Source organism: Anneissia japonica, unplaced genomic scaffold (genome assembly GCF_011630105.1).
Source record: "Anneissia japonica isolate Jap-2015-1 unplaced genomic scaffold, ASM1163010v1 scaffold288153_len396733_cov185, whole genome shotgun sequence".
Classification (NCBI taxonomy): Eukaryota; Metazoa; Echinodermata; class Crinoidea; order Comatulida; family Comatulidae; genus Anneissia; species Anneissia japonica.
This window is the reverse complement of record NW_022705851.1, coordinates 376,861-392,848: the sequence shown is the minus strand read 5'-3', so window position 1 is coordinate 392,848 and position 15,988 is coordinate 376,861. Positions and strand designations below refer to the sequence as shown.

At 33.4% G+C, this 15,988-nt stretch overlaps 1 protein-coding gene across 1 annotated transcript; it reads right to left on the bottom strand.

The window, feature by feature from the left end:
• Positions 1-5,627: 5,627 nt before the first annotated feature.
• LOC117105933 lies at positions 5,628-15,761 on the bottom strand. The gene is made up of 4 exons (XM_033247238.1): positions 15,200-15,761; positions 14,539-14,836; positions 8,165-8,199; positions 5,628-7,451 (listed from the first exon to the last, which is right to left on the bottom strand). Exons 1-4 carry the CDS (start codon positions 15,387-15,389, stop codon positions 6,760-6,762), a joined length of 1,215 nt encoding a protein of 404 aa, XP_033103129.1. The 5' UTR covers positions 15,390-15,761; the 3' UTR covers positions 5,628-6,759.
• Positions 15,762-15,988: the final 227 nt, after the last annotated feature.

Here is a 15,988-nt window from a genome sequence, read left to right as displayed (position 1 = left end):
GTTTAAAGAATATTCAAATCAATAATAATTTCTATTTTGCTTCACCTCATTTTATATAAATTAATGTTACACTGAATCAAATAATGTCCATATTTCAAACAAACATATTAGTGGAAAAAGTATAGGATCAGAAACGGGCCAGTAATGTGATGTATTATGTACCACATATATTTTCCATATAATTGTGCCTCTGTTTTGAATAAGTCCCCGAGTTTTAGTTCATAATGCCCGCCAATCCACAATGCAAAATTTGTAATTGTTAGGAATATTAACAAATTCTTATTAAGACGATGTCGTCTTGATCGGTCAATTGAATGTGTTTGCCAGATAATTATCAGAACTGTCTGAAATATAGAAAAGAAAAAGTACAGCCAAATTGCAATAAAAAGCAAATAGGCCTACCCATGTTGCCCGTGCGTTGTTTCGTATCCGATAAGAAGTAAAACGGACGTATACATTGTTTGTAAGATAATGAAACTAAGACAAAACATTAAACAGAACTAACTCCATCGTATATAACACTTGAAGTTAATTCCTCTGGATTTTCCACACCAAATAAAAACAAGAATAGTTACCACTATTAAATACTGACATGATCTTGATTGATTTCTATTTTGGAGTTTGTTTTCAAATTAAAGTGATGAGTTGAAAAATCGTACTTAAAATTATATAAAGTATATTGAGGATGTTTTTAGCATGAATATCGTAATGCCATTAAAACAGGGTGATATTTTTCCAATTAAAATTTTACAGTTAATAAAAATCTGAAGAAGTTGTAGTTTTTAATAAGAGAGGGACAGCCAAGGTGATATACTGATACCCAATAAATAGAAGAAAAAATTGTTGACTAAAGCCGCTGACATGAAAATGAAATGGAAATAATAATAATAATAATAATAATAATAAAAATAATAATAATAATAATAATAATAATAATAATAATAATAAAAATAATAATAATAATAATAATAAAAATAATAATAATAAAAATAATAATAATAATAATAATAATAATAATAATAATAATAATAATAATAATAATAATAATAATAATAATAATAACAACTTTATTTAATATACAGTAGCACAAACAATATCCAATTAAAATGATCACAAACGCTGTACAGAATTTTCAAAATATAAATTTACAAAATATCCATACTCGATATGTAATATACATTAACGGTTAAATAGAAAATTGGAACATTAAAAATTATCACAATATCACAATACAATTTAGCACATCAAAAACCTACATAACACACTAAAATGTATAAATGACGCAATATGAAAGAGAACAATAAAACACTAACAACTATTTAAATTAACATCGTCGGGAAGCAATCCTTCTTACTCTAGATTTCTAAATCCAGTATGCTATACTATTACTTGAATTTCTATTAACTAATATAAATAAAAATATTCATAATTTAATTTATTAATATTTATAGGTAGGCCTAACCATTTTAAATGGTATGATTAATTAAATTTGGTCCAAATTTATGACAAATTCTCATTAAATAGGTTTATAATAATTATAGTTAAACTTGGTTAGACCTACCTTGTGCAGATGAGTTAAGATATACTTTCAACAATAATAGATTTGCCGGTCGAAAGTTATAGCCAAGTAAATGTAATTCGCATCACCAAACAACAATCGGTCCGACTTATTAGTAATTTACAAATCGTAGATTGTAATGTCATTCTTCTTTTTTCTTTTTAAAAAATATATTTAATGATAGATAACACCTCTCCTCCACTATTTATATAATTATTAGTTTACCGCAAACAGCAAATTCGAATTCAACATACCGAATGATACTAAATAAATTATAAGTGACGTTTACTACAAAATGCATCTCATGGTTTGAAAAAAGTATAAAATCGGTTTAGTATAAACACTTATCCAGCAAACACCATTGCATTTATTTTAAAACATGTAATCATAGTTATGAACCTGAGAGATTTAAAATGCGTAACTGCACCAGATGGCTTGGTATGGGGGGGTTGGGTTAGCAGGGTTCGTTGGGGTGAAGGGGAGAGCCCCGGTTGGGGCCGATGATCTTATCATTTTAAGCTGCTTAAAACGATTTTAGGGAATGTTTGTTGACAATACCGGATAAACAAAAATGTTTTAATAAAGTCACGTACAATTTGAGTTTCAATGTAGGCCTATGATTAATTTGAGCACCCGAACTAAACCTATATACACAAACATTACACTACTCAACACAAACAAAAATAAATAGGTCTATGCCTAGGCATACTGATCAATGTTTGGAAAAGCGTCAGTGTATTTTAAATACATTTCCCCTGAATTCGTGATAATTCGTTATCACGCATAGACTTGTACTACATGCATGACAATTTTATGATCACGCATATGTGTTTCGGCAAAATGTGTGTTTCATCTAAAATGACTTTACCGGATAAATAAAAATGTTTTAATAAAGTCACGTACAATTTGAGTTTCAATGTAGGCCTATGATTAATTTGAGCACCCGAACTAAACCTATATACACAAACATTACATTACTCAACACAAACAAAAATAAATAGGTCTATGCCTAGGCATACTGATCAATGTTTGGAAAAGCGTCAGTGTATTTTAAATACATTTCCCCTGAATTCGTGATAATTCGTTATCACGCATAGACTTGTACTACATGCATGACAATTTTATGATCACGCATATGTGTTTCGGCAAAATGTGTGTTTCATCTAAAATGACTTTAAAATACTGGACCGTTCCGCATGATGCAAGACAGTTGGTAACTATAGTGTAATACAGTCCATGCAAATGGAATTGAATAAGTAATTAAAACGTTGTAAATATTTGAATAGTTTTAAGTGGTTTGCTTATAATGATTGTAGAACTGTTTAATCGATACTAAGTCAAGCACAATTTGATGTAAACTTACCACGAGCTTTTGTCTATATGTTAGCAAATTGTGCTTGATTTATTATCGATTAAACAGTTCTACAATTAAAACGTTGTAGTAAGTAAAGTATTGAAGCTTAAACACGACTATGAACAAACATTAATCTTCAGTGAAAAAAAAGTAAACTACTAGAGGGCGACAGACAGTTATTTTCTTAAATAAGCCAATAACTTACTTGCTTTTTTAACACTAACATGGAAAAAATTACTACGTTAATAAAAGTTTATATAATGAGTTTTTGAAGTGTTTATTATTTTCAATATAACGAAGCAAAGGCAAGACTTTTTTTATACCTTTTTTCGCAAAAATAAAAATAATATGTTACTGGTGAATGAAAACAGTAATGGGATAGTTAAATGCTTTAAATTTAGGCCTATATAATTAGGGAGAAATATAATACATATCTTATATTTTGAGATTTTAAGGTAGCTGCTGGTGTAATAAAAATAAAGAAAAACCTTTATTTTTTTTTCTGAAATTTGCATTTTTGTCAAATCAATTAGTATATCAGTGCATATTTTACAATTTTATGTAACAATTCCCCTCTCTCATTAATTTGTACGATACTGACCCCCCCCCCCAAGTTTAACTCTTTTGCGATGTCCGGTTAGGACGGAAATCCGATTGTTTGGTTCGGCCTTCCAACTTGTGGTGCAGCAATCACGGCTGCTTCCATTTGTCCAATACATGTTCCTGTAAATTGTGTGGCTTATCCGCATCCGTCTCCCGGTATCACCTCCTCACTTGACCTTGGCTAACAAGAGACATCAGTTCACTTAGAAAAACATATTTTGACAGTAGAAAAGATTTATTGAAAACTTAGCACAGATGTTGGCTTTATGGTTTGACACATGTTTTTTGTGGGCTCTATTTAGCATGATATTAATATTTTTGAATAAAACGTTTCTGAATAGAAATATTTTACAATACTGTATAAATAAATTGTAATAAATAAGTTTTATAAAATAGAACTGTTGTGAAAGAAAACCCATTGTAAGCTTTGACATTTATGTTACAATATTCAACACACAATTGTTGATAAGACAAAGGCGACAAATTGTTATTTCTTTTTTTTTTAATTTGAAATAGTTCTTATTCTTATTCTTTTCGCCAAAAAAAAAAAAAAAAAAAAAAAAAAAAAAAAAACAAAGTACACAGTGAATCTAATGATAGGATATATGATATGATACTACGGTATAATGTTGTGATAATCAAATTAGTTATATAGCGCCATCTATCCACCTGCTGCCCTAAAATACTTTGGTTGCTAAATAAAACCAATGAAATTAAAACCATTATTTGTTCTTTACAAATAATTTAAGTTATAAGACACTGAAACTCGTATAAAAAGTATATTTTTATACAAAAAAATACAAATATCGAACCACACAAAGTAAACATCTAATAAGAATGTTGATAATAGCAATATTAAAATTAAAGGACATTTTAATAACGGATCAACTGTGTCTGTCTAATTGTAGACGCCACACGGTTGAAGAAAAAAGTGATTAAAAATAATTAACAGATTATAATAAATTCTTAAATAATTTCACTAATTAATTTAAATCAACGATTCAACATATTCCCCTATAAATATATATATATATATACATATATATATATGTATATATATATGTATATATATATATATTAATATGCCTACGTGTTCAAATAAATATTCATATCATTTTCTATGTACATCTTAATGTATAACTATAGGTTTCTAGATTTTCGCACAATATTCATTCTGTCATTCTTAACAGCAGACGATCAACGTGTCATTTAGGTCACAAAATGGTGAACGTAGGAAGAGGTCAAACAGCGCTTTTATTGACGTCACCAATACAGATTGAAAAGTAGGTTAATGCAGAAATATACATTGTGTACATTATCTTGCTTAAACTTATGTTTGACATATAATATTTTATTTAAGTGGACCTAAACAAGTAACGATACCAAATTATGTATTTAATGAATTTTCTCTTTAGAGGATAGTCATTAAGCATGTAAACAGTTAACACACGCCAAGTTTCTTTTCATGTTTATAAACTTGTTTTATTTACAACGTTGGGTTTTGATACAATTTTGAACCAATCTCTCTTAAACGGAAATTTTCAATCATAATTGTTGATCATCTTTGATTGCTTATCATTCTTGTTAGGGTGGGTAGTAAAAGTTAATTTTCATAGTTTATTGTGACGCTGATGTCCACTTGATGGGGCAGGATAACTTGGACTGTAGACTTGCCACAAGTCCTTTGTTATAGTTTTTTTAATTCTAGACAGCGCCGCCAACGAGCGAATAAAGTTAAGTTATTACAATTTTATTTTCGGTTGAGTCTTAATCGAGTATCGGACGCAAATTAAATTTGGTATGGCGCGCATTAAGTGCAATAAAAATTGAGTAACCAAAAATTAGGATCTGGAATCCAGGCTACTTGGACTAGTGCCTGTAGCCTCCTGCTTTTACATGACTCTTAGTATTTTCCGTCTGTCTATCCGGGCTGAAATGAAGAGAAGTGGCGGATCTAGTGGTGGTAAGGGACGCTTGTATCCCCAACCCCCAGCAGCAGTCTATTAACCAAGTTTGAAATGATCTAGAGATTAAAATGACATACTCTGAAGCTTCATTCATATCACAGTTAATTTAGTTAATCACAAAGTCAATCACAGATTAATCACAAACAAACATGAAAGGAACAAAAATACAATCTATTAATTCATTATTTGATTGATCGGGATCAAACACAGAAGCAGAGCTTGTCTCATTTTCACACAAAAAAGAAAAGAAAAAAGGAAAACAGTAATAAAAAAAATCAGCTCGTGCCCAGTGTCTACCACCTGTTTAGCCGACTGAGCTAAGATGCTCTCTCTAATATTTTTTAATACTGCATAAAACTAATAAAATTGCAAATTATGTAATGATAACTACGAAAAGAACTAGAAGTGGGATACCCCAAAAAAGACAAAAAAAAAATTAAATTGCTAAAAATAAAGTTTCAAGTTAAAATTTTAAAATTACTAACAGTCAGATTAAAGCAATTAGGCCTATTCGAAATACTTTCTATACATAACAACAGTAAAAACGTCCATTTTCATAATTATTAATAGTTAACCACTACGACTCAGAAAGAACATTTAACTAATTTTTCAATAAATCAATTTTATATTATTCTTAAAGTAAACATATTAAACTATGACAAAGTTTTGTGTACTCTGTACGTCATGTACTTATACTGGTATTTATTTTTGTATTTTATATGGACAATGTGTGAAATAAAAGTGAATGAGAACTAAAATGAAATGAAATGAAAGGTAAAACGTTGCCGATATTTCATACGTAACGCAATTCTTTTAATTTTTTCGTTAACCCTTGTTTCCATAGAATCGCTACACAGATGCTTTCACTGCAAACCTTGCACTGCGTAGCCTACGGGAAAAGAAATTGGGATACGCTCCCTGATTCAATTGACCAATCAGCATCCCAAATAAGTCGACGATAGCCGGATAGCCAGTCTTATATTTGGCCTACCAACCATCGCAGGCAGGCACATACACGGGGTATACATACTCAATAGGCTTATCATGTACAAATGTGTTGACTTCTGTAGGATATTAGGGTGTTCTAAATAATAATATTGGAACATTAAGCGCCAATTAAACGACCATGGTATATCAAAGGCGCTGTGTATGTTACTGATGGAAAATATGAGTTTCACTAATTTTTTTGGCTTGATTGAATTTTAACGTATTAATAGTAAGTAATTATTACACCAGTTAAATACTGTGGTCGATAGTTTTATTGGTTAGGTGACAGCCTATTTTCTGTAGGATCGTTGGAGACAATCATAATGTCCCGTGTCACCAGCATCTTCATTGAGGCTGTTATACGTATCGTCATGATCTCCTGCACAGGTTACTGCGCGTGACCGGTTTAATTTATCGTATTCACAGTCGTCTGTCTCTACAACTGCATCAGCTTGAACGTTAGCGTACATGTCATCCTCCAAAAGTGGTTGCTCGTAGTTTCTGCCAATCGTATCCTGTAATTCAGGCTGTGGCGTCACAGATTGAATTTCAGTTGCAACATACGTGTAGGTATCAGCAGGCGCCACATTACGCGTTGTACTGTTATCATTGTGAATGTTGGATCGTTGGAGACAATCATAATGCCCCGTGTCACCAGCATCTTCATTGAGGCTGTTATACGTATCGTCATGATCTCCTGCACAGGTTACTGCGCGTGACCGGTTTAATTTATCGTATTCACAGTCGTCTGTCTCTACAACTGCATCAGCTTGAACGTTAGCGTGCATTTCGTCCTCCAAAAGTGGTTGCTCGTAGTTTCTGCCAATCGTATCCTGTATTTCAGGCTGTGGCGTCACAGATTGAATTTCAGTTGCAACATACGTGTAGGTATCACCAGGCGCCACATTACGCGTTGTACTGTTATCATTGTGAATGTTGGTCTGAGAAACATCATTGTAAACATCGATATTGGAATATCTACCTGAGAAAGTATAAGTACAAATGATACGATATAACTACAATAATGTTGAAAATACTATTGATATAGACCTATTTGTATAATGTACATAATCATTGAATGACCCAATTTTATACTAAATGTTTTGTTTATTATATCGTCTTTTTTGCTGTCGCATTATTATAAATTTGTTGTCGTCTTCTTGCACTTGTGTAATTATTTTTTTTAACATTTGCCAATTAAATAGAAGATGAATTTCCTTAGGCATATTTGTATTTTACTACGAGGACAATACAGTTATCTATCTATCTATACTGTATGTCTGTCTGTCTGGGTGTGTGTTTGTCTATCTAAAATAATTATAATAATGACAAGAAAGAAAATAAAATGTGTATGACTATGATGATGATGATGCTTGTGATGATAATGTTAATGATCAAGAAAGTAATACGTAATAGGCCTCTAATATAATAACAATATAATAGTAAATATAGCCTATGACAATATAAATAAAAATGATAATAATTTTATAATTCAGATTCAGAATTTATTTGTTCAATGTGGAAATGGAAGTGAGTAACTTTTCAGCAGGTCAATAAAATCTTTAAAAAGGTTCCATATAGATAAAATATACATTAAAATGGCAAAATTGTAGATAGTAAAATACAGTTATACTTAATATGAAAACAAATCCAAAAACCAATAACAGGATACAATTAAAGTATATTTGAACTTACATGCATTTGTAGTCATCTCCAACGTATTCTGAGCCCTTGGAAATAAAGCAAAAATACTTATTACAGCAAATAATAGGCCCACGTTCAATCGAATAATTCAAAACGATAAGAATAATATATTTCGTTAATTTATAATAATAGAGGCCTATAAATCGAATTTAGGTTTGACCAATCTAAGGAACATGCATTCTATAATTTAAGTCATAGTACACAGGCATGAGCATAAAAAGTCTCAAATATTAATTAATTATTATCATTAATATTAGGCCCCTATTGTTATTATTAATGATTATTATTTAATATTATCATCATCATAATGATCATAGTGATGGACATTATTATAGTAAAATATAAGAATCGGTTTGGTGCAGTGGGACCGTGGTTCCAGCCCGTTGCCATCCTGGCTCGTTGCCACCCGGCCTTTTGCCACCCGGCCCGTTGCTACCCGGCTTTTTGCCACCCGGCCTTTTGCCACCCGGCCTTCTGCCACCCGGCCCTTTGCCATCATAGGCCCGTTGCCACCCGGTCTTTTGCCACCTTTGGGTAAAAAGCTAATATTTACATTATGCTAAGTTGTTTTTTACACAAATATGTAATTGGGGATGCATATACTTTTATAACTTTATATTTGAATGGTGAAGTTAGTCCTAACTAATACTGGAGTAGAAATTGTTTCAATTAAATTTTCGTGTACTGCTTTAATTATAGGCTTATATACTTTTATTCAATCCGTATAAAAAGGGAAAATATTGTAGTCCAGTTTTATTATATTTTCACAAATTACATTTCGCTTGTGTCCTTGAGCAAGACACTTTATCTACATTGCTGCTCTCTACACAGGAGTATAAATTGGTAATAATATTAAAATAATAATAGTGTATTTTTATATAGCGCACATATCCATCTAATGTAAGATGCTCAGAGCGCTTGATACATGGACTAGGAACTCGGTCAATAGCTTTCTTAAGGGTCCCTTCTTGTCTGTGCTACCCGGTAACCCGGTACCAGCAACACTCATCGTCCACCACAGGGGCTGTCTGTTCCAGTACACTGGGGTATCCCCTCGCCTCGAAGGATGTACTTGGTTCTTTATAGTGCACACATAAAAAAAATATTAGTATATCACCCTATGTAAGAATAAAAACTGATAAGGGAGGGAGGTTGTTTTTTTTTTTTTTGTTTTTTTGTTTTTGCTAACCTCGCCCCCATTTTACCGATGTTCACAAGTAAATCAATGGTTAGGGACATATATATAAAAAAGTTATAAGAATGGAATCAAATTTATATTCAAAAAAATATGTTTTTGTTGTACCAATAAACATATTTGCAAAAAATCCTGAGCTTTTCAAGTGAAAAAAGATGGAAAAACGGCCGTTTGTAATAAAAAAATATATGTTGAGAAAAAGAAAAACACCATAATTTCCCCAAAATTGAGGAGGGAAGGGTTGATAAAGTAATAATTGTTTTTATGGGGCCTTAGCCCAACTAGTCTTCAATTAAATAAATTAACACGCTGTTTTTGGTTCGACGTCGTAATAGTTTATGTACGAATGTGCGTTCTTCGGGCATATCGATTCATCGATACATTGTTGGAATCTAATAATATATTGCCTATGTCTCTGATTTTTTAGTCTATGTATATGCCTAAAAAATGAGATAAAATTACCTGACCTTTTTCAAGAGGGAGGGGGGATAACCTTGAATTTTGAAGAACTGAAAGGTCATTAAAAGACTCCTCAAAAGTCGAGAAAGCTCATTTCCGGCCATCTAGTAATCAAAATTTTCCAAGGGAGGACCCTCGGACAACCCTTTCATTTTTGGTTTTTTTTTGGAACATTTTGAACCCCCTCTCTAAAATCCTGGATCCGCCCCTGATTAGGATTTTAATTTAGGCGTTTTTAATGAAAGGATATTCTGCTACTGTAGGTTGAGTTGTACAGTCTATTTTGGCATCTTTCTTACGCTTGTTCTTAAATCAAAAACATGAATTTCCTTGCTGGTTTGGGTGGCATCATGCTGATGGGCTTTGGGGCGTTTGACACCGAAACACTTTCTGGTGTACTTAGGGGTCATTCAAGTATTATGTAACACATTTTTTGGCAAATATTGACACCCCCGCCCCCGTAACACTTTGTAACACTTTTCCAAACCCCCTCTAAATGTTATGTAACTCTAGAACCACCCCACCCCCTTCCGAACATCAACAATTTTAATGAAATCAGATGAACAACATTAAGTATCAGGATAAATGTCCTCCACTACAAATTTGTCCTACACTACAAATTTGTAGGATGTTTTGTTATTTTTTGATATGGTAGATGTAACTTCATTGTTTATTGATTTCACAAATTCAACACAACTGTGTTACATTACATTGTATTACACTGATGCAATATGTTTCAATAAAGTAATATCATACAAGTTTGAATATTTAATATTTCTTCTCTTCCCATGAAAATTAATTTTGTTATGTAACACTTCAAGCAACACCCCCACCCCTATGTCACACACTCTAACATTTTTCACTATACCCCCACCCCCCTCTGCGTTACATAATACTTGAATGACCCCTTAATCACTATGTAAAGTAAGGTATTTGCATTTTATTCCACTATGAATTAAGCAACGTTTCCAATACAATACTATAATGTATAATATTTCTATCGTAGTATTTTAATGTTCATGTATGCTTAACTGAATGTTATTGCATCATTTGGATGCATGTATTATGTGTATGCTATTTTGTTTACAATAAGTCCTTATAGTTAATAAGCCTTTAGGGGCAGCACAGTACATTACAGTATGACTATCTGTGAGCGGCTGCCCCTACCTCTGTTTTGCTAATGTACGTTGTAAAATTCGTCGTTATTAAAATGACATGGTGTTTGATAACGACTCTTTTATTTTGCTTAGCATGGGCTTGCGTCTCTGTCGTGTTATGCAAATACTGTTTTTAGTTCAGTATATGCTTTTAATTGGTAATAAAGAACGATAAAATATTCCGTCGCCATAACAGACAATACAAAGGTCAAATTTTAAAATTTATATAATTCTAGCGCAAAATATGTTATAGTTATGTTATAGATATTATCATCATCATAATGATCATAGTGATGGACATTATTGTAGTAAAATATAAGAATCGGTTTGGTGCAGTGGGTTCGGGGTTCCAGCCCGTTGCCATCCTGGCTAGTTGCCACCCGGCCCTTTGCCACCCGGCCCGTTGCTACCCGATTTTTTGCCACCCGGCTTTTTGCCACCCGGCTTTTTGCCACCCGGCTTTTTGCCACCCGGCCTTTTGCCACCCGGCCTTCTGCCACCCGGCCTTTTGCCATCATAGGCCAGTTGCCACCCGGCCTTTCGCCACCCGGCCATTTGCCACCCTAGGCATGTTGCCACCTAGGCCCGTTGCCACCCGGTCTTTTGCCACCTTTGGGTAAAAAGCTAATTTTTACATTATGCTAAGTTGTTTTTTATACAAACATGTAATTGGGGATGCATATACTTTTATAACTTTATATTTGAATGGTGAAGTTAGTCCTAACTAATACTGGAGTAGTTTTAATTAAATTTTCGTGTACTGCTTTAATTATATATACTTTTATTCAATCCGTATAAAAAGGGAAAATATTGTAGTGTCCAGTTTTATTATATTTTCACAAATTACATTTCGCTTGTGTCCTTGAGCAAGACACTTTATCTACATTGCTGCTCTCTACCCAGGAGTATAAATGGGTAATAATAATATAATAATAATAGTGTATTTTTATATAGCGTACATATCCATCTAATGTAAGATGCTCAGGGCGCTTGATACATGGACTAGGAACTCGGTCAATGACTTTCTTCGCCCCTTAAGGGTCCCTTCTTGTCTGTGCTACCCGGTAACCCGGTATCAGCAACTCGTCGTCCACCACAGGGGCTGTTTGTCCAGTACACCAGCGTATCCCCTACTCAACTCGAAGGATGTACTGGGTTCTTTATAGTGCACACATACAAAAATTATTAGTTTATCACCCTATGTAAGAATAAAAACTGATGAGGGAGGAAGGTTGTTTTTTTTTGCCAACCTCGCCCCCATTTTACCGATGTTCACAAGTAAATCAATTGTTAGGGACATATATATAAAAATTTATAAGAGTGGAATCAAATTTATATTCAAAAAATATGTTTTTGTTGTACCAATAAACATATTTGCTAAAAAATCCTGAGCTTTTCAAGTGAAAAAAAGATTGAAATAAAAAATATATGTTGATTGACAACAAAAAAAACCCAAAAAAATTAAAAAAAATTAAAACCATAATTTCCCCAAAAATGAGGAGGGAGGGGGTGATAAACTAATAAAAAAATTTTATGTGGCCTTAGCCCAACTAGTCTTCAATTAAATAAATTAACACGCTGTTTTTGGTTCGACGTCGTAATAGTTTATGTACGAATGTGCGTTCTTCGGGCATATCGGTTCATCGATACATTGTTGGAATATAATAATATATTGCCTATGTCTCTGATTTTTTTCGTCTATGTATATGCCTAAAGAATGAGATAAAATTACCTGACCTTTTTCAGGAGGGAGTGGGGATAACCTTGAATTTTGAAGAACTGAAAGGTCATTAAAAGACTCCTCAAAAGTCGAGAAAGCTCATTTCCTGCCATTTAGTAATCAAAATTTTCCAGTGGAGAACCCTCGGAAAACCCTTTCATTTTTTGTTTTTTTGGAACATTTTGAACCCCCTCTCTAAAATCCTGGATCCGCCCCTGATTAGGATTTTAATTTAGACGTTTTTAATGAAAGGATATTCAGCTAGTGCAGGTTGAGTTGTACAGTCTATTTTGGCATCTTTCTTACGCCTGTTCCTAAATCAAAAACATATGAATTTCCTTGCTGGTTTGGGTGGCATCATGCTGATGGGCTTTGGGGCGTTTGACACCCAACACTTTCTGGTGTACTTTGGGGTCATTTAAGTATTATGCAACACATTTTTTGGCAAATATTGACACCCCGCCCCCGTAACACTTTGTAACACTTTTCCAAACCTCCTCTAAATGTTATGTAACTCTATAACCACCCCCACCCCCTTCCGAACATCAACAATTTTAATAAAATCAGATGAACAACATTAAGTATCAGGATAAATGTCCTCCACTACAAATTTGTCTTACACTACAAATTTGTAGGATGTTTTGTTATTTTTTGATATGGTAGATGTAACTTCATTGTTTATTGATTTCACAAATTCAACACATCTGTGTTACATTACATTGTGTTACACTGATGTAATATGTTTCAATAAAGTAATATCATACAAGTTTGAATATTTAATATTTCTTCTCTTCCCATGAAAATTAATTTTGTTATGTAACAATTCAAGCAACACCCCCACCCCTATGTCACACACTGTAACATTTTCCACTATACCCCCACCCCTCTGCGTTACATAATACTTGAATTACCCCTTAATCACCATGTAAAGTATTTGCATTTTATTCCACTATGAATTAAGCAACGTTTCCAATACAATACTATAATGTATAATATTTCTATCGTAGTATTGTAATGTTCATGTATGCTTAACTGAATGTTAATGCATCATTTGGATGCATATGTATTATGTGTATGCTATTTTGTTTACAATAAGTCCTTATAGTTAATAAGCCTTTAGGGGCAGCACAGTACATTACAGTATGACTATCTGTGAGCGGCTGCCCCTACCTCTGTTTTGCTAATGTACGTTGTAAAATTCGTCGTTATTAAAATGACATGGTGTTTGATAACGACTCTTTTATTTTGCTTAGCATGGGCTTGCGTCTCTGTCGTGTTATGCAAATACTGTTTTTAGTTCAGTATATGCTTTTAATTGGTAATAAAGAACGATAAAATATTCCGTCGCCATAACAGACAATACAAAGGTCAAATTTTAAAATTTATATAATTCTAGCGCAAAATATGTTATAGTTATGTTATAGTCTTTTGTAGATTTTAGACAAAATGTAATGTTTGTTTATATTATAATTTGTGTTTGACCAATAAATAAACCTTGAATCTCTTTTAATCCCTTGATACAACGAGTAGGCCTATGTGGTCCTTTAATTCCAATATTTTGGTCCAGAAAATGCAGAGTGGTCATGAGGTTCTCTCGAATTAGAGGGTTAGCTGTGTGTTATACGATTGTTAGTAGGACTACTTAAAAACGGAATAGTTCTCTCAAATTTTAATGATACAAATCCATTGGATTGTGAATAGCCCCGGCCTACTAATGATGTGATTCATACTTAATATGTCGCTGAAGGCGCATTCAAAAAATAATGATAGGCCTACCCCTTTACAGAATATGGTTTACTCTCGTAATAATGCCAAAAATAATAGTTTTAAATACCTTTCGTTATTTATCTTCCTTTTTTTTACTTTAGAATATGCGAATCCGACGAATACCAGTAAAAGGATTATAATGCCGCAGACTACCACGATGACGATGGGTGTTCGCATCCTATCTGTTTTTCCTGTTTGTTGGTTTTGTACTGGTGTTATAGATGTAATATCGGAAATCTGATTAGTTAGGTGGTCGGTGGTCTGAGAACCAAAAGTTGATGTTAAGGTTGAGATGGTCGATGATGTTAAGGTTGAGATGGTCGATGATGTTAAGGTTGAGATGGTCGATGAATATATCAATGCATCTGTCAAAATTAATACATTGTTCTAAAAATTAGCCTTGTTTTGCAATATTCCGGCCAGAACATTGGCAATTCAAAGCATGCACCGAGTGATAAAGAAAACTACAAAATGAACATGGTATCCCCTTCGGCTTCTTCATCCTTCTGGATTTGTTTAATTATAATTTTATTTATCCCAACGATACTGGAAGACACTCGGGACGAATATAAAAAATAATAAACCTCCGATAAATTTTTAAAACGGCATTATCAACCCAGTCAGGTCACGAATTTGTTGTTTAAATGATCCCCTGATAGACAAAACAATCTGCATTATCCTGCCCCAGGTCCTAAAACAAAACATATAACCGGACACTACTACCGTACCTGTTTGCTCGCACAGTACTGCATTCACAGTGGTGTTAGTATCGGCGTGTTTTGGGATTATTTTATCCGAATTCCAAATCAAACCATCCTGTATATTCACGTATGCACATTGCTCTCCTTGTTTTATATTCTGGAGTACATTGAACGTCACCTTGGATCCTACTTTTAATATATGAAGCACTTCATTCATTAAACCTTCATATTGTTCAATGTTGGTGATATTCACAATCGTTCCCCCTTGATCAATGCACTCTATTCGAGTATCAGAGCATGGTTCGGGCGCCTCATCTTTCCTAGTAAATGTGTAACATTCGTCTGACGACCGGGCCTTTTTCGCTGTGGAAAATATAATTTATGGTAACATAATGATGCGGCTGGTCAGGTGCAGCGGTTGCGTTTAGGTTTTTTCGACCTCCATGTGAGGTTCTCGAGCACTTTCTTTGAATTTCGTGTAGTGTCCTTGAGCAATGTACCTTAGGCCTACTATTACGTTGCAACTCTACACAAAGGAGTTCAATTGCGTACCCAGTTGAAATTACACTGGGTGGTTAAAAAGGCCGTGTTCTTTCCCCCTCTTTATCATCATCATCTCATCACCACCATCATCACCATCATCATCATCATCACCATCATCACCATCATCATCATCATCATCATCATCATAATCATCATCTTCGTCGTCGTCGTCGTCATCATCATCATAACGTTATTAATAAAATAAAAGTTCCATCTCCCCCCTCCCCCTCACCACCACCACCTCCGTCCCACCTCCAATTTATCCACAATGTC

What these genes read in the sequence shown, in the direction of transcription:
- LOC117105933 (XM_033247238.1), bottom strand. Translation starts at nt 15,389, where the DNA reads ATGAATGAAGTGCTTCATATATTAAAAGTAGGATCCAAGGTGACGTTC. An exon ending in AGTACTGTGCGAGCAAACAG is followed by an intron (nt 14,837 to 15,199) that starts GTACGGTAGTAG and finishes TAATTTTGACAG; the next exon opens with ATGCATTGATATATTCATCG. An exon ending in AGGAAGATAAATAACGAAAG is followed by an intron (nt 8,200 to 14,538) that starts GTATTTAAAACT and finishes TTTATTTCCAAG; the next exon opens with GGCTCAGAATACGTTGGAGA.